General features: G+C 37.6%; 1 protein-coding gene across 3 annotated transcripts in view; it reads left to right on the top strand.

Moving 5' to 3' along the window:
* Window positions 1-23,102, top strand: part of LOC144453927 (xaa-Pro aminopeptidase 1-like) — a 31,020-nt gene extending 7,918 nt beyond the window's left edge. The window contains exons 3-21 of one of the 3 annotated variants that reach the window (XM_078145293.1): window positions 635-745; window positions 3,772-3,835; window positions 5,254-5,358; window positions 6,056-6,163; window positions 6,716-6,877; window positions 7,603-7,698; window positions 8,071-8,152; window positions 8,541-8,775; window positions 9,731-9,817; window positions 10,194-10,306; window positions 11,787-11,864; window positions 13,745-13,816; window positions 15,414-15,477; window positions 15,946-16,015; window positions 16,324-16,428; window positions 18,436-18,507; window positions 18,935-19,011; window positions 20,151-20,249; window positions 21,123-23,102. In XM_078145293.1, coding sequence (XP_078001419.1) covers window positions 635-745; window positions 3,772-3,835; window positions 5,254-5,358; window positions 6,056-6,163; window positions 6,716-6,877; window positions 7,603-7,698; window positions 8,071-8,152; window positions 8,541-8,775; window positions 9,731-9,817; window positions 10,194-10,306; window positions 11,787-11,864; window positions 13,745-13,816; window positions 15,414-15,477; window positions 15,946-16,015; window positions 16,324-16,428; window positions 18,436-18,507; window positions 18,935-19,011; window positions 20,151-20,249; window positions 21,123-21,335 — 2,013 coding nt within the window. In that variant the 3' untranslated portion in view covers window positions 21,336-23,102. Of the gene's footprint in view, window positions 1-634; window positions 746-3,771; window positions 3,836-5,253; window positions 5,359-6,055; window positions 6,164-6,715; window positions 6,878-7,602; window positions 7,699-8,070; window positions 8,153-8,540; window positions 8,776-9,730; window positions 9,818-10,193; window positions 10,307-11,786; window positions 11,865-11,964; window positions 12,043-13,744; window positions 13,817-15,413; window positions 15,478-15,945; window positions 16,016-16,323; window positions 16,429-18,435; window positions 18,508-18,934; window positions 19,012-20,150; window positions 20,250-21,122 lie in introns of all 3 variants that reach the window. The other 2 variants (XM_078145294.1, XM_078145295.1) reach the window with 2 other exon arrangements.
* The last annotated feature ends 604 nt before the right edge of the window (window positions 23,103-23,706 follow it).

Consider the following 23,706-nt stretch of genomic DNA (forward strand, 5'->3'; position numbering starts at 1 on the left):
CTGATAAGGGCCTCAGACCATAAGAGTGGGTGAACAACACAACTTATCTTACAGTTTAGTGAAACGTATAAACCAATCAAATGACCGTCAGGCAAATCAGGCAAAGGCTATACACCAATGAAATGGCAAGACAATAGAATGATGTTAACAATTGGTGTAAGCCAGTCACATGACCAGGCAAACGATATAAACCAATAAGATGACTAGGCAAATGGTGTAAGCAAATAAAATGACAAGGCAATAGAAAAACAATCAAATACTAAGTAAAAGAGTAAAGGTATGAACCAGTCACATGATCGGGTAATTATACATGAACCCATTCTCCCAAGCCGGAATATTTTTCTGTTCATACTCTTTGGGGAATGCATGAACTCAAGTTACCACCTTGGCGATAGGCTTTTCACGCATATGTGTGTGTGTGTGTGTGTGTGTGTGTGTGTGTGTGTGTGTGTGCGTGCGTGCGTGCGTACATACATACATACATACATACATACATACATACATACATACATACATACATACATACATACATACACACAGAGAGAGACAGACAGACAGACAGACAGACAAACAGACAACATGTAAATACACTAAGTTACATGTGTAGTATTCTCTTATTTGTTTTTGTCCACAGTATTATCCACCAACAACAACTGAAACTGGAGACAGGCTTGCCGACCTCAGGGTTGAAATGGCGAATATTGATGCAGCAGCGTATATAATACCTTCAGAAGATCCACACGATGTAAGGCGATTTTTAACACAACTTCCCTTTGGTAAACCACGCCCTCTATGGCCAGTTGTCGTTGTGATTCCTAAGTCAATTCTTACAAGTTTAGATTTTAAAAAGCCCTTCAAAGTCGAAGGTATAAAGTGTGCCTTTTAGCACAACTGAACTGATTCAGTGGTGCTATAGGCATGGTGAAATGTCAGTGTGTGTGTGTGTGTGTGTGTGTGTGTGTGTGTGTGTGTGTGTGTGTGGAGGGGGGAGGGGGGACTGCAATTCTACTTAGTGTGTCTAATTATAAACTTGTCCAAAGCAATACTGATAATGATGACCTGGTTATACTAGGCTATATTTAAAAAAAAAATCAAAAGTGATATTTCAGTGGTCAAAAAATTCCTTGGCCAATTCATCTGAAAATTGATGGATGTAACAGAGTGGTGTTGCACATGTAGGTGTGTCCAGATGAAGAATTAATAATCAAGACAACATGGTTCCACTATTTTCTGTTCAAATAAAGCAACAAAAATGGGATTGCTCGAAAAGCTAAAACTGCAAACACTACAAGACCAATCTTCTGAAATTTGGTGTCTGGATGAAGAGCTGTTAATCATGAAAAGATTATTCCAATCATTGATATATGCATATTATTTCTGTCAAAAGTTCCAATTTAAGTTTGAAACTACTTTTGGCAGATCTACATACCAAAAGGAACATCCTCTTATAAAAATAACAATTTGGATTTCAGTTACGCACAGCACCATTGGCTCTAATTTATGTTTATAATTGCCTTTAAAGGGAGTAAACCTGCACTAGAGAAAACTGTGATATTTTTTTAACACGTAACCAAATATATATTCACTAACAATTGGTGAGTTACTTGTTGACAGACGTTATATCTGTTAATTAGTGGTCAACATTTGTAGTGACATGTTTAAAGCTTGAGAGAAATTGTAGTCTTGAATCTTTCGCCTAGACTGTCGACAGTCGCTCGCGCCTTTTTCCCTAGGTTTTATCTAAACTCCGGTCCGGCGCAACACTAGTAATAGTATAATCGCAAACTGATATCGAGGGCCGTATTGCGAAGGCCCAAGCGACTGTTGTCCCTTGCCGCGCCCTCATGCGATAACAATAGGAACATTCAGTTTGTAGACTATTGACATTTAGGTCATAGTTCACAAAGCTTGTCAATCAAAATGAACATGGCGTAGTCACCAAGCGAGTCAACACATCGAGATGCATTGGAAAAACTTTGATACTCGCACTTGAAAGACTTTCAGAGAAGAATTATAGATACCTATGTCTCTGGGAAAGATGTTTTCGTTAGTGTACTGACAGGAAGTGACAAGTCCATAGCCTATGAAGCCCGGGCTATGAAGTCGCAGGCCTGTGGGTTATACTTCCATGCTCCGATCGTTCTCGCGATACAGCTAACAACATCTAGTCTGCAATTGTCTCAGTAGTATCCTCATTGATACAATGATAGCTCTAATATAATCCCGTATATAAACGGCGAAGGCCCTTTTATTTGTGGTAATTTTGCTAAACAATAGGGAAGTGGTAACAACCTAGCGGCCGACCCAAAGGTTCACCCCCCCCCCCCCCACATCAACAACAAAAATCACATGCCAAAAAGAAAACATCAAGGAAAAGACACAACAAACTGTCATATCATATAGCATCGTGATAAAGATTACGTAAATTGACTCCTCAATCGGTATCTGAAATAATGGGGTACAATAGCGTTAGGGATATATAGACTCAGTACTCTGTGGAGGCACTAGTTGAAGACGTGTCGGATCGGAGCACGATCTCCGTGCCGTGGTAAATATGGAGGCACTTTTCTGTTTCAGGTAGAACGTCTACCATTTGCACATTATCTGCGCCTCACTATCAAACATTTTATACATGAATATTATTACTATATAATATGCTAGCGAGGGAAGGTAAAAAAGGTGTCCAAAACATCTGTTGCTTGACTGGAGTGTCGGTCGGAGTTGGTACAATAAGTCGACTTCCGTAGCACTCTCTCGCTCCAGTACCACTGTAACAGCTAGCTGCATGCTAAACATGGCAATAGACTAGTGAGCATGACAATGTATCGGGCGTCGAGTTTGTCAACGACGTCATTTACGAATGTTATAAAAACGCGCGGTTTCAAGCTTTAACAAAGAAAGATAGGAAAGGAAAAAGTACTTGATTATGACCATCAAAATGCATTTACGAGGTCAAATTTGCGCTGCAGTTTACGTGTGTTGCACGTTGAGTAACCTTACATTGAACTGTATGCAAATTATACGATAGAGTACCGCCCCATTAAATGACGTCACATCATGAATAAGTAATAGCAAGGGAGATGCGGCAAGGGACAACAGTCGCTCGGGCCTTCGGCCCTCGACCTCGGGCCTTCGGCCCTCAATTTGCGATTAGACTAGTGTTGCGCGGGATCGGAGTTTAGATAAAACTTTGGGAAAAAAAGGCTCGAGCGACTGTCGACAGTCTATCTTTCGCCATGTTAAAACTGCACAAGTTTGTAACTGTAACTTACATACATATCACTTCTCAATCAGACAACCAGAATCTATACACTGACAAGTGTTAAAATACCAATGATCAGACATTGTACATGATAATCAGTGGTCGATCTTATCCATAAATATTGCAATAACAATTTTAGATCGCGATCGCCGTTGAGGGCGCTGTTTGGGGTACTGACCCAAAATTCAATTCGATTTGATTTATCATGTAAACATCTACAAAAAGATACGTTCACTTATTGTGGTTCATTACCATTCAGGGTGTACAATATTACGAGTAAGTTATTGTATCGAACAAAACATTTCCACCTTCAAATTATTTTATAATTATTTATGAAGATACTTTTAAATAAGTTGCAACCAGGCTAGACTGTTAGACGTCGCCGGGGCCGTATCATTCCCCCCCCCCCCCATTTATTGTAAGGGTAGAGAAGAGCGCCTTCAATGTCAGACCATTTAATATGACAGAACATGTTACCTTACTGCAGATAATGAAACTTAATTTTTCAGAGTGAATACATCGCAAAGTGTCACGAGAGAAGATCTTGGATCTGTGGAATGACGGGATCTGCAGGTCAGTTTACTTTTTAACAAATGTTCCTACAGATCTAGACAAAAGAAATTGAAAATATGTTTGATAGAAACAAATATTTATGGTAGTTGAGTTCTGTCTAAACTCAGCATTATTACTGCGATAATTCTCTTCCTAAAACGTTGATACACAGCCGTTAAATCATCGCTATTTCTACAATTTTTAAGACCATTTTCATTTTTAGTCCCCCGCCAGACGAAGTCTGGGATGGGGACTTACAGATTGGGTTCCATCTGTCCGTCCGTCTGTCCGTCCATCGAGAGCCATTTTTGGAGATGCCTGGACCGATGTTTTTCAAACTTGGTACAGGGGCAACATACAATGGCATACATATGCACGTCAATTTGTTTCATGATACGATCCAATATGGCCGCCTAGCAGCCATTTTGTTTGCAAATTTTCCCTGTCAAAAGCCATAACTCAGACATGCTTGAACAGATCTCATTCAAAGTTGGTGTTAAGACAGTGTTCTATGACATACATGTGCATATCCATTTTTGTCGTGATACGATCCAATATGGCTGCCTGGCAGCCATTTTGTTTGCGAATTTTCCATGTCCAAAGCCATAACTCAGACATGCTTGAACAGCCCCCCCCCCCCTCCCATACCCAACCCATCCTTTATTGTTGAATGGTTTATTCCATCACGTCATCTTGAAGAGTAGGCATGTCCCATGTCCAACGAGGAGACACAACATGAGTAGGCATGTTCCATGTCCAACGAGCAGACACAACATATCTAAGCCTGTTTGATTTAGGTTCACAAGTGTTGTTGCGTGATCAGAGTAGTGATATAGAGGAAATGACAATATAAACTGCCAGTTCCTTAAAACCCAATCATAATACTGAAATGACATTTCAGTATTACGTAAGTCTGCGTGCACACACAAACACATAGATAGATAGATAGATAGATAGATAGATAGATAGATAGATAGATAGATAGATAGATAGATAGATAGATAAATAGATAGATAGATAGATAGATCCATCTGTCTGCTTTACACACACATGCACACACACACACACATACATACATACATACATACATACATACATACATACATACATACATACATACATACATACTGCATGCACACATACATACATACATACATACATACATACACATACATACATACATACATACATACATACATACATACATACATACATACATACATACATGCACACACGCATACACATACATACATACACACAAAGACACACATGCACAGACACACACACATGCACACACACACACACGGACACACATACTGTCATACACACACATATATACACACAGACACACTGAATATTGATAAATTTGAGAAACAACTGACTGCTAGTAAGCATATTGATAATACTCATGACAAGAGTTTTTATAAATTCTTTTGAAGGTCTTGCCATTGTAACAACTGGCGAAGCAGCTATCTGGACTGATGGTCGATATTTCCTACAAGCAGAACAACAATTGGACTGTAACTGGGAACTTATGAAGAGTGGTAAGTCCTTGATTATGGAACATATATATGCTCTATTCGTTCTTGTATTAGTATAGTCTGTAAGGTGTGCTGTGACGGGGCGCCCTCACACATCGGTCAACCCCTCTCACAGCAGATATCATGCTTTTAGATTTTTATCATGGGAGAGAGGAGGCCGTTGAGGGCGAAGCGACATGTGCTGGGTATATTGGAATGGTGATGATTGCAGTGGTGGTGGTGGTGGTGGTGGTGGTGGTGGTGGTGGTGGTGGTGACGATGACGACGACAGTACACGATAATGAATAATGATAATAATAATGATAATGATGATAATGACGACAACGACGACGACGACGATAACGATGACGATGATGATGATGATGATGATGATGATGATGATGATGATGTTAGAATCATAGAAATGTGGTTTATTCATACTTGTTATTTAGGTACCATTGACTTGATTAAAACCTCAGCCGAGAGAATATTCAATATAAACTAGACGTAACTTGAATGTCTTGTTATTGTCGTCCAAAAAGCTTTGTGAAGCGCCCACAACGACGAGTCTTTCAATTTAGGACCAGACTCAGGATTCAATTGGTGACTGATGAAGACAAATTATTCAACGTTATAATAGCCATGTTCATGGTATATATAATTTGTAGCTTGTTGTGTTTAATGTGCCAATGTTCTTACATAGTACCATGGCCTCTTGCAGGTCAATCTGGCACCCCTTCACAGTCGGAATGGTTAATAGACGTATTACCAGCAGGTACAGCTGGAGATCCCACCAAAGTGGCATTTGACCCCACTCTTCTATCACTTAGTAAGTAAAGCAACATGTGTGCATGAGAGGGGCATTTGTTTATGTGTATGTGTATGTATGTGTGTGTGTCTGTGTGTGTGTGTCTGTGTCTGTGTCTGTCTGTCTGTCTGTCTGTCTGTCTGTCTGTCTGTGTCCGTATATTCATATTTATGTCTTTACGCGTGCTTGTATGTATGTATGTATGTATGTATGTATGTATGTATGTATGTATGTATGTATGTATGTATGTATGTAATACTATGCTATACATCGGTCTTACCAAAGTAATACACATGAAATTAATGCCATGGAGTACGCCATAAACGACGAATCGTTTATCACAGAATGCAGTGACATTTTATGCCCACACATTCAGTCGCCAAGACATGCACGCAGCACTCGCACATAATATCACGAGAGTTACCACTCGTGAGAGTATCTAGTGACTAGAATAGCTCTAAGCATACCATCGTGTGTATGGCACAGGCTCATCAACCGACGCCTATGCGCATACTGCTGTCTATCATTCGTCTAATGTTTGTTTGTATGTCAACATATTCATTTCCTTTCAAGGTTCTCACGATAGTTATGCTGATGCTTTCAAGGCTGCAGAAGCAGATGGTAAATATATTGTAATGTATCCATACGAAGACAACAATTTGGTCGATGTGGTGTGGGATGACCAACCTGAATGCACTAACGAGCCTTTGATGGTCCTGGAGAAAAAGTGGACAGGTAAACGTAAAACACATTTCTTGATAAACACGTGTACGTGTACTATTATGTAAAATACATGTAAATTCGCGAGAACAATGTTTGAATAACCAATCAGATTGTTAGATACAGTCACTGCCACGACTTCATAAATCGTGTCGCGCTGTGAAGTGAGAATAATGAGGTGTCACCCAGTGATTAATAGTTCATGAACTAAAAGTAATATAAAAGCAAACATGAAAAAATATTTGTTTCCGATAACATGACTTCAGAAATTAGGGTAGATAGGTCGAAATTTTATCTGTTTTATTTTTATTTAGTTATTTTAGTTATTTATTCATTTGTATTTTTTTTTTTTTTGGGGGGGGGGTACTTCAACTCTAAGACAAGATACTCGTTGGCTACAATACTTCTGTGATCATAATTTAATGAGGACTGGTGTAAAAAAAAAGCAAAGGAAGACAATTTTATGTGAATTAGACGAATACTACGATCGATATGCAGAGTGTACTGTGTACATTCAACTTTGCACTCAGTATCTCTGGAATTCGGGATTTTTGAAAAGAATTATTTACTATTGCAAGAACATTGATACAGAAGTAGAAGTTAATTCTAACTATCCTCTGGATGTAAAAAAAATGTTTATGGACATTGGTTGGCGGCTTGAATTAGGGTCGGTCTGGTTATTGGGGGAACACTATTTTTTTTATTTTAAATGGTTTTCTTTTTCATTGTGTTACCCTTAGGTCAAGACTGGTGGGACAAAATTACAGAAGTACGCACAGAAATGGAAAGTGCCAGCACACAAATGATGGTTTTGCATGCATTGGATGATACAGCTTGTAAGTTTTTTGTTTTAGATTCTACGTTTAATCTTTAAAATGCCTAAAACATAAGAACTATTGGAAGCATTTCTACAATACTAAAATATTTCCAAATGTAATGCATTTAGTATTTCGAACTTGATATTTTGTTGAACCCCTGTTGTTATAACCCAATGCCTTTGAACATCTCATTTAAATTGCCGTAAAACCAGTCCCTTTTACGGCACCGTCAAAACCATAAGTAATTAATTGTCCTTAAAATATGCCACGACTTTCTAGAACACATTTTGTACTTGTTGCGCATTTCCATGCCAAGAAGACTTCACAGCAAGGACTTTGATCTTCACATCGAAACGATGTGCAATAATTTAAATCTTACGTCTTTTTCAGGGCTTTTTAATATGAGAGGTGCTGATATTCCGTACAACCCAGTTTTCTTTGCATATACCATTATTAAAAAAGATACAACTATGTAAGTTGAAATTTAAGATGTAATGTACCATTTTAGTGGAGGTTCGGGGGGGGGGGGGTGTCTTTATCGCTACATCAATGGGAATTACACTAAAAAGATACCGAGGTCTGACCACTACGTTAAAAATCATGAGTATATAGTGTTGTTGTTGTTGTTGTTGTTGTTGTTGTTGTTGGTGGTGGTGGTGGTGGTGGTGGTGGTGGTGGTGGTGGTGGTGGTGGTGGTGGTGGTGGTGACGATGACGACAAAGTTGATGATCGTGTGTTTCTTAATAACGACTTCTTAACGAATATCGTTTCAGTAACTGAGAAGTTACCGTGATACCTCATATACATAGGCTTCAGATTGCACACAATATTTGATTATGTTTCAACTTCTTATCACACAGCCTATACGTCAAAAATCAGAAGGAGCTTGTTGAAGATGAAGACGAAATCAATACACATTTACTGCAGAATAGTCAAGACACAGACTGTACAGGCTCTTCAACAAACAAATGTCTAGAAATCAGAGATTACAACAATTTCCTTGTTGATTTGAATATGGAGGCCGCTGACGAGGCAGTTACTAAAGTATGGGTCAGTAACTCTGCAAGCTATGGTATCTATGACAACGTCAATACGGTGAGTATATCTTCAGTTTAGGAATAAAATGATCCTCTTACAAGAGAAATGGAGTTGTCTTGCTGTTTAACTCGTGGGGCACGATGTTTTAACACAAAGATATACAAATTCAATTCTCTACTAACAATAACGGAGACACAACACATACAGCAAGATCTTTTACTCAATTACATTGAAAAGTGATAAACATTGCTATTATTTTACAATCACTGTGATGTAGAAACAGGTTTCTGCTGAAAAATACTCATGGACTTTATGATCCATGGCCAGTGGGTTCAATTGTTCACTTTCCAACATGGATGGATGGATGGATGGATAGATAGAGACAGACAGACAGACAGACAGACAGGTCCGTCTGTATGTCCGTTTCAACGTTGTAACTTGTCTACTTCTACGTTGGGCGCGGCACCTCGTTTCTTTTGCAGTTGAAATTGTCTGTGTGTGTGTGTGTGTGTGTGATATCGTGTCTCATGACTTAAACATTTCTCCGGTATCAGGACTTGTCAGGGCGACCCTTGCTAATATTATGTTTCCGATCGCAATACCTTAACAATGATCAGACGGTCGATCGGTTAAAAATAAGAATAATAAGTGTGTTTTATCAGGCTGGTGATGTATGATAGAGATGTTGGACAATGAGATTATATCACAGTCTCACACATTTGATCGAGAATCCATCAAATGAAAATTGTGATGATGATTTAAGAGTTGGAAGTTGAAAGTGTCCTCAAACACTGATGTACCTTGAGTCCAGCATGTTGGCTTAAAAAAGTAAAGAGCAACTGATATCCATGTATATTAGATTTTTTTCGCTTTCGGTTCGGCGAGAAATTACCCCTATTTTTTTTCAAATGTGTTAATTTGTTTACCGATTGACCCCTACTTTTCTATCGACCTAGTCTTGCAATCATTATGTTTGCCTTATATGTTTTCAAAACTATGTTTTGCGTTGCAGACAAAGCAATACTCGGCAGCTGTACCGATTCGAGTAATGAAAGCCGTCAAGAATGAAAATGAAATCAATGGAATGAAGGAAGGGAATGTAAGTTACTTAGCTCATGATTTTGAACTGCTTGACTGGTGAAATGTGTCACTGTGGGAGTAAATGAAAAGCTTTGTTCATGAACGTGATCCCATTATCAGTGACGTATACCCCTTTTCAATGACGTATACCACTTAATGTAGTGACTTACATCACTTTAAAAGTCACATCTTGGATTGAGGTGTAAGGGGAGACTTATACCTCTGTGGACAAATCTACCATATCAGTAACTGTATATTCTGACATATATGCAATCTTCAGCAGTGACCTTTCATATTGTTTGAAATCATATATAGTTTGCTTAATACAGATGTATACATTCTGTGGTAAGAGTCAAATTCATTCACCTCAGGACCTGTACGTTTTCTATCTTTAGATCCAAGATGCCATTGCTAAAATAGAGTTTCTTCATTGGATAGAGGACGCCGTCAAAAGTGGCATGGAGGTCACCGAACTGTCAGCTGATGCAAAACTAGTGTCATTCAGACAGTAAGTGTGTATTTAAGTGTATCATGTTATACAAAATTGTCATTCAATGTGTATTTTAGTGTATTCTGTAATACAGAACCAAAACCAATGCCATTCAGTGTGTATTTTAGTGTATTGTGTAATACAAAACTAAAATCATTCAGTGTGTATTTTAGTGTATCATGTAATACAAAGCTAATGCCATTCAGTGTGTTTTTAGTGTACCGTGAAATACAAAACTAATGTCATTCAGTGTGCATTGTAGTGTATCATGTAATACAAAACTAATGCCATTCAGCGTGTATTTTAATGTAGCATGTAATACAGAACTAATGTCATTCAGTGTGTATTTTAGTGCATCATGTAATACAGAACCAATGCCATTCAGCGTGTATTTTAGTGTATCATGTAATACAGAACCAATGCCATTCAGCGTGTATTTTAATGTATTATGTAATACAGAACCAATGCCATTGTGTGTATTTTAGTGTATCGTGTAATACAAAACTAGTGTCATTCAGACAGTGTATGTTTTAGTATATTATCTGCATATGTCAAAAGATAGATTTTGATTAGATTAGTTCCTTGCCTTTTAAACAACTAGGCGATGTTATAATTGTAATATGTGTGTAAAGACAATGTCATTTTAAGGTGAGTAAATGTATATATGCACTGGCAAAGTATTAAATTCAAAAATCTTTCTTTGCAGAGCGAATAAAAAGGTAACTTCTGTTGTAGATTTTCATTTCAGTGCAGAACGCAAACCCCGTGACATTTGTTAAACAGTTCTTGTTCTTGTTCTTGTTCTTCTTCTTCTTCTTCTTCTTGTTCTTCTTCTTCTTCTTCTTCTTCTTCTCCTTCTCCTTCTCCTTCGTCTTCGTCGTCGTCGTCGTCTTCTTCTTCTTCTTCTTCTTCTTCTTCTTCTTCTTCTTCTTCTTCTTCTTCTTCTTCTTCTTCTTCTTCTTCTTCTTCTTCTTCTTCTTCTTCTTCTTCTTCTTCTTCTTCATTATTAATCACATTATGTGATTTGTCATACATTTTCCTGTGAAGAACTTGGCATCTTCCCCTTCTCCATTTGTTACATGTACCACTTTATACACAATGATGTCACTTAAACGACCTACATGTGTCACTTACACAGAAAGCTTTAGTGAATAATTTGCATAATTAATTATTCTTGGTAATTAGGCTATATCTTAAGACTGCACAGTCAATTTCAATGTAATTTAGTACATACATTAACCATAACAAAGCGCATATGTCCTATAAAGTTCGTTGATATAGCTTAGTTGTAATGAATAATTTGCATGATTAATGATTTTTCGTTAATTAGGCTATATTTTAAGAATGCATATTTCAATTTTATTAGCACAATTGAACGACACAGCTTACATTTGTTTCTAATATGTATGGTGTTTTGTGTCGGACTATGTGGACGACCATGAATTCACCTCAAACAACTGAACTGATCTATGAATCTGCTTTCCACATTACAATTTAGGGATCAACCGGACTTCGTAATGCCAAGTTTTGGCTCAATTTCAGCGTTCGGTGCAAATGGCGCCGTTATTCACTATAAGTAAGTGACGTCATGACAAAATGGCGGATATCATAGCTGCTACTGTCATGCTCTTAATAGAATGCGTATGATCTCTTCTCTCTCATATTTGCTAATGTAGACAACAACCCGACTTTGTCATGCCCAGCTTCGGTTCCATTTCTGCTTTTGGCGCAAACGGAGCTATAATCCATTATACGTAAGTTGCGCCACATAGAATTTAACATAGAATTTAATGTTATAAGTCTTCTTTCTCTTATTTGCATTGTTTTTGCACGATATACAGCCAAATAGTCTGAAAGATTCAGCCGTTGGTCCGCTTATGTAACCACTCACTACCCCAGCTCAGCGAGAGTGCTCGTATAAGCGGAAGGAACTCCTGGCTCTTTCAGGCTAACAGCAACGTATCATAAGTGGACTGTTTCTATACTTTGTGTTTCAAGTTAAGTTCAAACACAAACAGGGGTTGCAATTTTGACGGTACAATTTGGGCGGAAAAGTGACAAACACCAAGAAATGTTTTTTTTTATGACGATATGCATCTCCTAGTGTTTTGCTGTATATCGAAATGATTATAGAAGTAAATCTTTCAAAGGAAAATCATATGGGGTAGAGTGATAGACATTGTTTCGCCATTTCCTGTTATAAACATTTCAGATGTGTGAGCTGAAAGATATGATATGATAAAGATAATTTAATGGGGAAAGGACCATATTGTATTACATGCAAACTCAAACAACACAGATGAAACTTTAACAGTCGAATGATATCACTATGCAGGTATACCAAATGACGAAATGGTGGGGTATTATGGCATTCAATACGTTCGACTCATTTCAGGGATGCCATAGTGAAACAATTGTCTATCACTATCCTGAAAGAGGCAAAATGGATCAGAGATGATAGTTGCTCCTTACTTCTCCTCCTTCTGCAACCTATGACAAAACTGGAAAACTGATTACCTAATATCGACCATCTTTACTGTTGCGTTTCAGAATGAATTTATCAGATTGTTCAATATCTCTACTATTTTGGCAAGCATTTGTGGGGGTAGGGGGGAGGTAGGTGTTAAGAATCACAATTATACTGTGAAACTAAAATGTTAGTCTGGATGCCAACGTGGTGAGTGGAGGTGTAAATCGTAACAATGCTGTATAGGGACTAGACTACTAAAATGTTAACTTCTGAGCAATGACGCTGTAAGGATTATATTGCTACTACGTTGTAATCTGAAGTGGAATAAGTAATATGCAGCAAAAACTTATTACGTATCAAGAACTCCTTCAAATATCTTATGTGGGGGAAATTCACTGCAAAAGAACGAAAAAGATTTGGACTCAAGATAGCAATTATTCTTACTAACAATTGTCATTGCGTAAAAACGATTTTATTCAGGATCCAAAACACCCAGATTATGTTGGAGCAAAATCTTTAGGTCCAGGAGCTAAAATCAGTTTAGTCACATTTAGTTGCATGTGTAGGCTTGACTGCCAAATGTGTATTATAAATATCAGGCAGGTTGTCGTTCTGAAAAAAATTTCCTTTGAAATGTGAAACATAAGCAATAATGATATAACAACTAGTCAAAATTTCCAGACGTTTTTGAACTCCTGTATTATGACTGATAATGCCAACCTAATCCATTTTGCCTCTTTTAAGTACCATTAGAGTTTTGTTATAGTCTCTACAATCAGTAAGACATCATTCTTTCGCTTACCACCCTATATATAATGGTATCTTCTGCTGATCACGTGTAGATCACCGTAATTGATTATGGTAATGAAAATAGATAATGATATTTAATGTATCGAAATGTTGTTCATGTAAATGTACCTTGTGTATGGAACGACACCATGTTCTTTGTCATGTTCTTCAACCTCTCAACTTGCTGATGCCTCTAGATCCACTAACGAGACGAATACGAGGATCACAGACGATAGTATGTACTTGTTGGATTCTGGTGGCCAGTACAAGTAAGTGAATGGTTTTTTCCAATCTCATGAATCTAGATATTCAAATCTAACAGTCTAGATGAGCTTGCCAAATTTGCAGTACCTTATGTTACTTTTACGTTGATGCTGCACACAGGCTCATATGTGCCGTGATGTTCAGCTATGTCGTGCATTCAGAAGTTGATATCGCTTTGCCCAGTCTTGATCGCATGCAGCAGTAAGTTTATTAGTCCCCGCAGACGAAGTCCGGAACGGGGACTTATGGATTGGGTTCCGTCCGTCCGTCCGCAGCTGTTTCTTGGAGATACCTGGACCGATTTTTTTCAAACTTGGTACAGGGGCAACATACTATGGCATACATATGCACGTCAATTTGTTTTATGATACGATCCAATATGGCCGCCTAGCAACCATTTTGTTTGCGAATTTTCCCTGTCTAAAGCCATAACTCAGACATGCTTTAACATATCTCATTCAAATTTGGTATTAGGACAGTGTTCTTTGACATGCATGTGCATATCCATTTTCATTGTGATACGATCCAATATGGCTGCCTGGTAGCCATTTTGTTTGTGAATTTTCATGTCCAAAGCCATAACTAAGACATGCTTGAACAGATCTCATTTAAAGTTGGTATTAGGACAGTGTTCTATGACATACATGTGCATATCCATTTTCATCGTGATACGATCCAATATGGCTGCCTGGCAGCCATTTTGTTTGTGAATTTTCCATGTCCAAAGCCATAACTCAGACTCCATTTTCATCATGATATGATCCCCCATACCCAACCAATCCTTTATTGTTGGAGGCATATTCCATGTCCAACAAGCACACACAACATATCTAAGTCTGTTTGTTTTAGGTTCACAAATGTTGTTGCGTGATATCAGAGTAGTGATAATTCCTTAAAACCCAATTATAGCGGGGACTATGTCATTATCAATGACTTGTTCGACATTTATTTGATATCATGGGTTGAGAAGACAGAAAACTGTCAAGCAAGTTGTTCTCTGGCAAGTTGCTCCACATACACTGACAGTCAGCATTTTCTGTCACCTTTGAGTAAATGTCTGTAAATGTAAATGTATGGTGCATGTTTTCAACAGTCTCTCTAGCTGTCACTCTCCCATCGTAGACTCCCGACATGATCTGAAACATTTCAATTAGGTCGCCTGTTCTGAATTTTTGCGTTGTGTACAACGGATTTGTTTCCACACTTTTTGACCTTCGTGTATTCCATTTCCTTATTTTGGTCTTCAATCTTTCCTCTATTTCCTGAATATTATTCAAAAGCATTTAAGTCCTGAAAGTGAACATGCATCGGTTGATTTTCTTTTGGGTAGTTTGCCTACAAATTGATTGGGATGTCCTTAGTGGATCTAAGTTTTTATGACAAGATGTCCCGTGCCATTATTGGCAAAACAGGTTCAGACAATATGCTCGGGGGGGGGGGGCATAAGGATGTTTAATCTGAAGTTTGAAGGGTATCTTTTTGTTCAATATAAGACGGATTTCTCTGTCTATATATACAAATCAGATCGAACAAGTTATGCTGGGTAAGTTAGGATGATCTGTCAATGAGAACAATGTTTACTTTACATTTGTCGTTCGCCAGGTGTGGTACAACAACAGACACAACAAGAACAATGCATTTTGGAACCCCAGAGGAGAAACACATGGTGAGAGAAACTCAGTGAAAATGGATAATCTTTTAGTGTAAAATGTACAAACAAAAGAAATACTGTGAGTGAGTTCAAAATGCTATGATTCCGAATAACTGTAACAGTTCCATAGGCGACTGCAAATGCAAATATGAATATGTTAACCTTATCTTTTCATAATGTACAACAACAAACCTTCTGTAATGACGAAACTACTATGATATGGGGAGATTTGATTTATTCAAGTTTTGTAATTTAGTAATTATCCAATATACAATCATAATGCTTGAGCTGATTAAACGAATGACACACGATAGTAATATGAGCACATAGTCAGACAGTTAGAAGACAACAAACCAACCGACAAACAGACAGACCTACCGACAGACAGACAGGCAGGCAGGCAGGCAGGTATAGAAATGTGAAGATAGAGAAAAAGATACTCTATAAGATAACATTATTAAAATGAAAATTTTCATTTCGCAGCAAGCTTACACCCGTGTGTTGCTAGGTGCCATCGACTTATCTCTATGTACTTTCCCCGAAGGAACTTACGGTATGTAAATGATTTTGATTTGATTACGTTTTAAATCAATAACATCATAACATTAATTCGATGTGCAATGCACAACATGATAGTCTGGATTTTAATAGAACACAATGTTAATGTAGTCCACATGCATACATTATGTAGTAATAAATTAAATACCTCTATTATCTTTTAGACGATTTGAAAATTTCAGAATAAAAATGTTCATTTTGCACACTGCTTGTCTTTCGTTGTATATTTACAGTTTATTTAGTCACAAATGCATTTTGTTGGCAAATACGGTTAGTTAATATATTTTCTGTTTACGATGAAAGGTCGTGATATCGATGTACATGCTCGTCAACATCTCTGGAACCACGGATGGAATTATCGCCATGGTACTGGCCACGGTTTAGGCGCCATGTTAAACGTTCATGAAGGTAAACTTACGAATTCACCAACATGCATGGTTACATTCCCTTTTATAGGATGGAGCTATCACTTGTATAATTTTCACCTTGACTTATAATATGAAGGTCATAGATAAACATGATTCCAATATAATGTGGATTTCCTTCGATACATGATACAAAACCGCTTCCACCTGATTATAAATATATACTTAATTATAAATTACTTCTTCGCTCCTATAGATATAACTTAGCTATACAATTCTGTATATATCAATACTCTTTGTATCACTGGTAATAATTTATCTTAGACTAGTGATTTCGTATTAAATTCATGGAATAAGCTGCTATTTTCTTCTTACTTAAGGGTTCTTTACCAGTATTTTTGCAGGACTGGTTGAGATTTATCCATCAGTAATTACTAGTAGCCCATGACTGGTTCATTGATGTAATTAATTTACTCGAAAATGTCTATGATATATAATTGACCCTTTCTCAATCTTTATAAGTCCTGTGAGTCCCTATTTGAATTAAAAGCTAACTTCCGTAAGCAGTTTTTCGCATGAAGTTAGATTTCTTGACTGAGTTAACTAACACTTTACCATAAGTCTTCTTCTGTCTTGTTTGCTAGAAATGGTCTCGTCTTGAGTTTCTATGGCACTCTTCGCATGTCTTGCCTCTCTCTCTTCTGATAATGTCTCGTATGGTCTAACCACCGTAGAAGAGCATGTCGTACTCAAACTGCTTGCTACTAACCCAGAACACAACCGTAGAAAAGTAACTTGAAAACTAACTCTATACAACGCTTGTCTTTCTGTACCTTTTCTTCCTGGTCATGTAGTTGTATTGCAGAGTGCCATGTGCTACAATCTGAATTACACATCCATATAATCAAATTGCACTTCAGCAGAATTTGCTTGATGCAATGCTTTAAGTTAAGGGGCTGATCTGCATGCCTGTCTAGAAAGATTAAGTCTGTATGACGCAATGTTCAGACAGTTCATATTACATGTATCACTGTTTCATCGTTGTCGTCGTCAGCATCATCATCATCATCATCATCATCATCATCATCATCATCATCACCACCATCATCACTATCATCATCATCATCATCATCATCATCATCAACATCAACAACAACAACAACAACAACAACAACAACATAATTTGAATGTGTGTATGAAGTTGATGGACAGGTGTGCTATATAATGTATCACTTCATATAACACCTCATGTGTTCAATGTCCAAATGTCAATGCATACAGTGTGATGTTCACGTCATAACGACAAGTAAAATCTAGCATTGACAAGTGCGATGTATTGTGTTCCTTGACATTGGACAATGATTACGAGGGAGGATAAATCTCACTGGACGGCAGTTACATAGCATCCCGGATGCAAATCCAGATTTTTCAACTTTTACATATTCCATGGTTTAGTATTATAATCCAATTTTAGCAGACGATGAAAACGGCTTTCTTTAAAGTTTAAAGTTTACAGATGATTTTTACCGTTCAAAAAGTGCGGATTGAGCTGTATACTGAAACAAATTGACCAGTTATGGCGAGGAGACGTAACATTTGACAGTTACTCGTGAGACTCTGAATAGTTGATATTATATAGACAAAATTTTCCAATATGTTGATCCCGATGATTTGGTGATCGTATTTTGGACTTACGCATTCAAAATATATAAGAGTAAAATAATTTTTAAAAAAATAGAAATAAAAAATGAAATAAAAACAGAACTATATTGAATGTTCGTTTTCAGATCACCATACCCTGTTGACAGTCGAGGTGTAGGGCCTCGGGGATGGCACCCAAATACCTAGAAGACCGAGGGTGACATTCCTGAAACCTCACAACTCGGCTGTAAACAGGCCGGAGTCGTCATAGCGTCATGTAAACATCTGTATGTCATATTTTTGGGCTCTTTTGAACTGCCTGAACATTCACAACACATATTATGGCCACCTTTCCAGGATTGCACCTCACCAGGCTTTAATTTGACATGGCGATTTGTTTCAAATTTAGGGCCCCATCGTATCAGTATTGGTTACCGCGAGGGACAAGCTCCGTTGGAGTACGGCATGTTCTCATCGGATGGTAAGGTCTTGTGCAGCGAAACCTTTTAGTTTTTTTTTATGTTGTTGTATTTATTCCTTATGATGTAGGTCCCTTTAGCATTGGAGGGTATACGGCTTTGGAAGCAAATGTTTTCTTGTCTGATGGTAGGTAAAGATTGTGTATAATTTATCCTAAATCTTTCACCTGAACGGTAAAATCAGCTCGCCATCAGAAATTTCAGGATACAGGAACACTGCACCATTGTCACATCACTTGTCGAGGTCTATTTTATCATAATTATGTGAGTCACTTGGAAAAGTCAGTTTTGTTAATATTCAAAGTTGATATTATTGTCAAATATCAGTTTAATAAAAACAGAATTAACTTTGGTAAATTTGGTTAGGTTCAACCAAACGTGTCCGACTTTTCTCTCTCTAAATACTAGTATCACTTTTGTTGTTGTCAGAGCCTGGTTATTATGAAGATAATGACTTTGGAGTGCGTTTGGAAACAGTGTTCATGGTCGTCGAAGCTGATACCCCAGTAAGTTCTGCTAAATACAACTTCTTTGGTCTCCTTCTTCAAATGCATGACGTACAGTGCACGTGGCTTAGAGGCTATATGTGATGACGTAGTCATGCAGTAGTTTAGAGACTATATGTGATGACGTACAGTAGTTTAGAGGCTATATGTGATGACGTACAGTGCACGTGACTTAGAGGCTATATGTGATGACGTACAGTAGTTTAGAGGCTATATGTGATGACGTACAGTAGGTTAGAAGCTATATATGATGACGTACAGTGCACGTGGTTTAGAGGCTATATGTGATGACGTGCAGTAGTTTAGACGCTATATGTGATGACGTACAGTGCACGTGGTTTAGAGGCTATATGTGATGACGTACAGTGGTTTATAGGCTATATGTGATGACGTACAGTGCACGTGGTTTAGAGGCTATATGTGATGACGTACAGTAGTTTAGAGGTTATATATGGCTTAAAATATGGGGAAAGATTCACAACCAAGCTGGGTTAGTCTCTAGACAAAGCACAGGAAAATATCAAGACATATGATATAACTGCGTCCTCTATTGTTCTTTAAGTTTATTCAAGGTTGAGATTATTTTAATAACAACATAATTATTAATAGTAAACTTAACTATGATTATCATTTTTACCCATGATATTCATATCATGTTTCCCATATTTCCTTAATGTTTTCGATACACCTGATGGAGACTGATATTGATTAAATTTAACACGCTGTAAATAAGAAGAGTGTCGTTCAGTTTGACTATACCGAACAACTCCGGTTACCGGGCCCCCTGCATAAGGGATGGCCCTAACTGTATCTCTTGGGAGATAGGTGTTTATATACTTATAGAGCTATCCAGTATAAATAAAAGATTATTGACTTTTATGTTGGGGTTAATAGTTTACAGATTGGTTGGTCGTGATCGCTCGACATTACGATAAAAAGTATTTCTTAGAAATTTATGACATATGATCGCAAATTCAGGCAACTGTGGCCTGGGTTGTTAATGGCCCAAAGCCAGAATTTCTTCTGTTACACATTGCAATGATATTTGTAATTTTGGACATAACATTATATCTGTGTATGAATGGAATAGAATGTTAATCATGAGCAGACGAACTGATTATTTATTTGTTTTCCTGTAGAATAACTTTGGTGGTGATACATATTTTACCTTTGATGAAGTTGCATTCGTGCCCTTTGACCCAAAGTTGATCAAGTATGAATTATTTGAAGCACCACAGGTGAGTTACTCACATATCGCTACATCATATGACCTGTTTGAAGCACCACAAATTTGAGTTGGGTGGACTATCTCCCTTCATGTTTACTTTTGTTGTGAAAGATATGGTAACCTAACCCTCTACATGTATTTTATTGAAAGGAAACACACTTCATGAACTTTTATTTAAAATCTGAAAGTGAAAGTGGAGAAACAACGTTAACAATGTTCCTACTTTGCTTAATCTTAAAGGAAAGGGTAGACTGTAATATACGTTGTGTCATTCCGCCCTCACTGGCCTGTGAAAGGGGTCACCGGTGAGTCGAGTGAGGGCGCCCAGTCATGGGGCGTATCTTACAGACTAAGGGAATGTTTAGTCAGAATTATTTTTGTCGTATTACATTTGTGTTGTATTGATTTACTGATATGAACTAATTTACTACGATTTTTGGTGGTAATATAGCAAATCGGTAACTTACTCTGTTTTGAACTCTTCTAATAAAATACTATACTAAAAAGAAGCTGTAAAACCCCTGACGTGTGTTTGACCATTTTGGTGGGACTTCCTGCAAATGTTTACTGGAAAAAGTTTGGTGATGAAATAACATTTACCCTATTCTCTTTATCGTGACAAGTACAAAGAATGAAACGTATGGATTCTTACAAGATTTCAAAGTTGAATAAATTACAGAGGTACTATTTTATCAAACAAAAACATATGTAAGTTGATAACAGTAATCAATACAAGTGTACTAAAAGCAGAAATATACTAAATCCTGGTTGGAATTTTCTCATAACTTGTGGAGTACACCTCGTTATTATATTATGGTATTCCTGAACACCTTATAATAAGTGACATTCTACTCTTGCTATCCTCTCTCAATATCTTCTGTAGTTGAAATGGTTGAATGAGTACCATCAGAAAGTTCGGGACATAGTCGGGCCAAGATTACAAGAAAAGAATAAAGACGCCTATGACTGGATGATACGTCAAACAGAACCTGTTGAAGACCCACTCACCACGGGAGCTGCGAGTTTGATGATGAATGTGGCGTTTCTCTCTGTCGTCACGTTCTTCTCACTTCTCATCAATATGAAACTCATGTAAACACACAGTTTGATATTAAAGAACTCTTTCTTCGTAGCTATAGCATAGACAGTGTTAGACTATAGACCATACACGGGTCTATGGTTAGACAGCGTCCCACAACTAATTGCTTTATTTGCATTATCTAGTTCCAGTGTGAATATACCATAACTACATACTAATGGTCAGGGAATAATTATGTGATACCAATGAACTTTCATTTTAGTCCTTACACAACGAATAAAACAATATAAATCACATGATCAATACGTCGCATGGATCACGTGATCAATGGCGTCATATGACTGCGTGCCAAAATAATTCACAAGATTTTTACAAAATATCGAGATTGTTTATATAGTTGTTCCTACTTTTATGATTTCTCCCTACATACTTCACGAGTTTTGCTAAAATTATGTTCCAATTACTTCAGCATGTTTAAGGTAGATACATCGCCGGGGGCGTCCTTACCACCCCTTCCCAGTTTGTGGAAAGGAATGAGAAGAGCGCCCACAGCGACTGAACTTTCAGACTAGTGTAGGGTCACATGTCAAGGATGGGAGAAACGCTGTATTCCAGTATGAACGCTGTGCAGCAACTGCTGTAAAACCTCGGGCCTTTTTACGGCATCGTTGCAGACAAACCGGGAAGAGGTACTATTTTTTCATTGCATCAGCAGAACACGATTCTCAAGCTAACAAGAATGGACAAGGCTTTCTGTTTAGAAAAACTTATGTCGAGTTGATATTCATGCCAAACATCGTGTATTCTAGTGTCGCGCCGGTCATTGAGGTGGAGATTTAGAATACTGATATTAAAGTTGGGCTGTGCTACATGTATTTCCTGAAAACGTGTTCAAGCTTAAGTGTTCACTTATTCGACCATTAAATTGTTATGATAAAGTTCACAAATCACCACCACTATTATTATCATTTAATTTCCCAAGATTGTATATCTGCCACGGCTTCCGTCATTAGACAGGAAACACTCGTACTGAAAGGTTTGATGGTTTTTGAGTAGCCGTGTCGTAGTGAAAAGTCCCTAATGCAATCCATATATTTTTTATTAAATGCGGGGGGGGGGGGGGGGATAGTGATTAATAGTAGATTGCAGTAACATAGTTGCAGAATGTACTCTCAGTAAAACATCAAAATTATCATTATATTTGTGTGTTTTAATGATGAAAAGGAATCTATTATATGGTTTTACATATGAAACCAGAATCTTTCCAAGTTTGTATTTTTTTGGACCTACAGATTCAACCTTACAGCTTTGTAGATTTGACGATAAGAATCATAATATATACCAATGTACTAGTATTTAAGCTTAACTAGCCTAGTATTATTAGCATTCCCTTGGGGTTTTTTATCGGGGAAGAAGGGTGGGGAGAGGGTCACATGCAAAGGATATTACGTTCTCAAGTGACACACATGATGTCAACAGCCTCGTTTTGAATATGGCCAAAATATGACATGGCGTCTTTACGTTGTGACAGTCCTCATGATGGCATTTTTATTTGCCAGACAGGGACGTAGTTTTACAAACTAAACGATAATTTCTGTTGTACCTTCAAAAAACGTAACTTGATTTTCTTGGTAATGATCAAAGTTAAACTGTTCTTATCTCTTGTTTTCACTTTTCTATTGTGGTATGAGGTCTTGTGTAATAAAGTATACACACATTTAGCAATATATTGTCTTTGTCTTCATTTTAGGTACTAGTGTTTCCTTGTTGTATTAATATGAGGACGGACAGGAAGAAGAACATGCAATTTTTCGATAATTTGAAATGCTATTGTGAACAGTGGTAAAACTAGACTCTCTCACAGTCCTCGGAACTTCGCTTTACTAAAATCGACGCTAAATGAATTATTTTGTATGTACCGATACCATCGACATAACGTACTCCATCGTACTCGAACAACCTTGTACTGTGCGCCCTCATCGACCACATAGAGATATATGTTCGCTGACGTGTGACTGCGACGCTCCGTATTTTCGCGATAACACGGAGCGTCGCAGTCACACGTCAACGAATGGTTATCTCTATCATGGTCGATGAGGGCGCACAGTACAAGGATATTCGAGTACAGTTAATTAGCTGGCATCGGTACATACAAAATAATTTGTTTAGCTTTAATTTTAGTAAAGCGAAGCTCCGAGGGCTGTAAGAGAGTCTATGGTAAAACTTACTTCAATGAGGCGATTGTATTCATAGCCTTTTAGCCCGTAACCTTCATCTTTATGTGTTTTATCCCCCAACGGACGCACAGTCAGGAGGTATATCATATTGACGATCTATTTGGAAGTGTGTCGGGGTCGGGGTCAACCATAGGGTCTATGGGTCAACCGACACTTTTGTAAGTGATTTTGTTACATAAATCCAACGTTTG

This window comes from Glandiceps talaboti, chromosome 3 (assembly GCF_964340395.1).
Source record: "Glandiceps talaboti chromosome 3, keGlaTala1.1, whole genome shotgun sequence".
NCBI lineage: Eukaryota > Metazoa > Hemichordata > Enteropneusta > Spengelidae > Glandiceps > Glandiceps talaboti.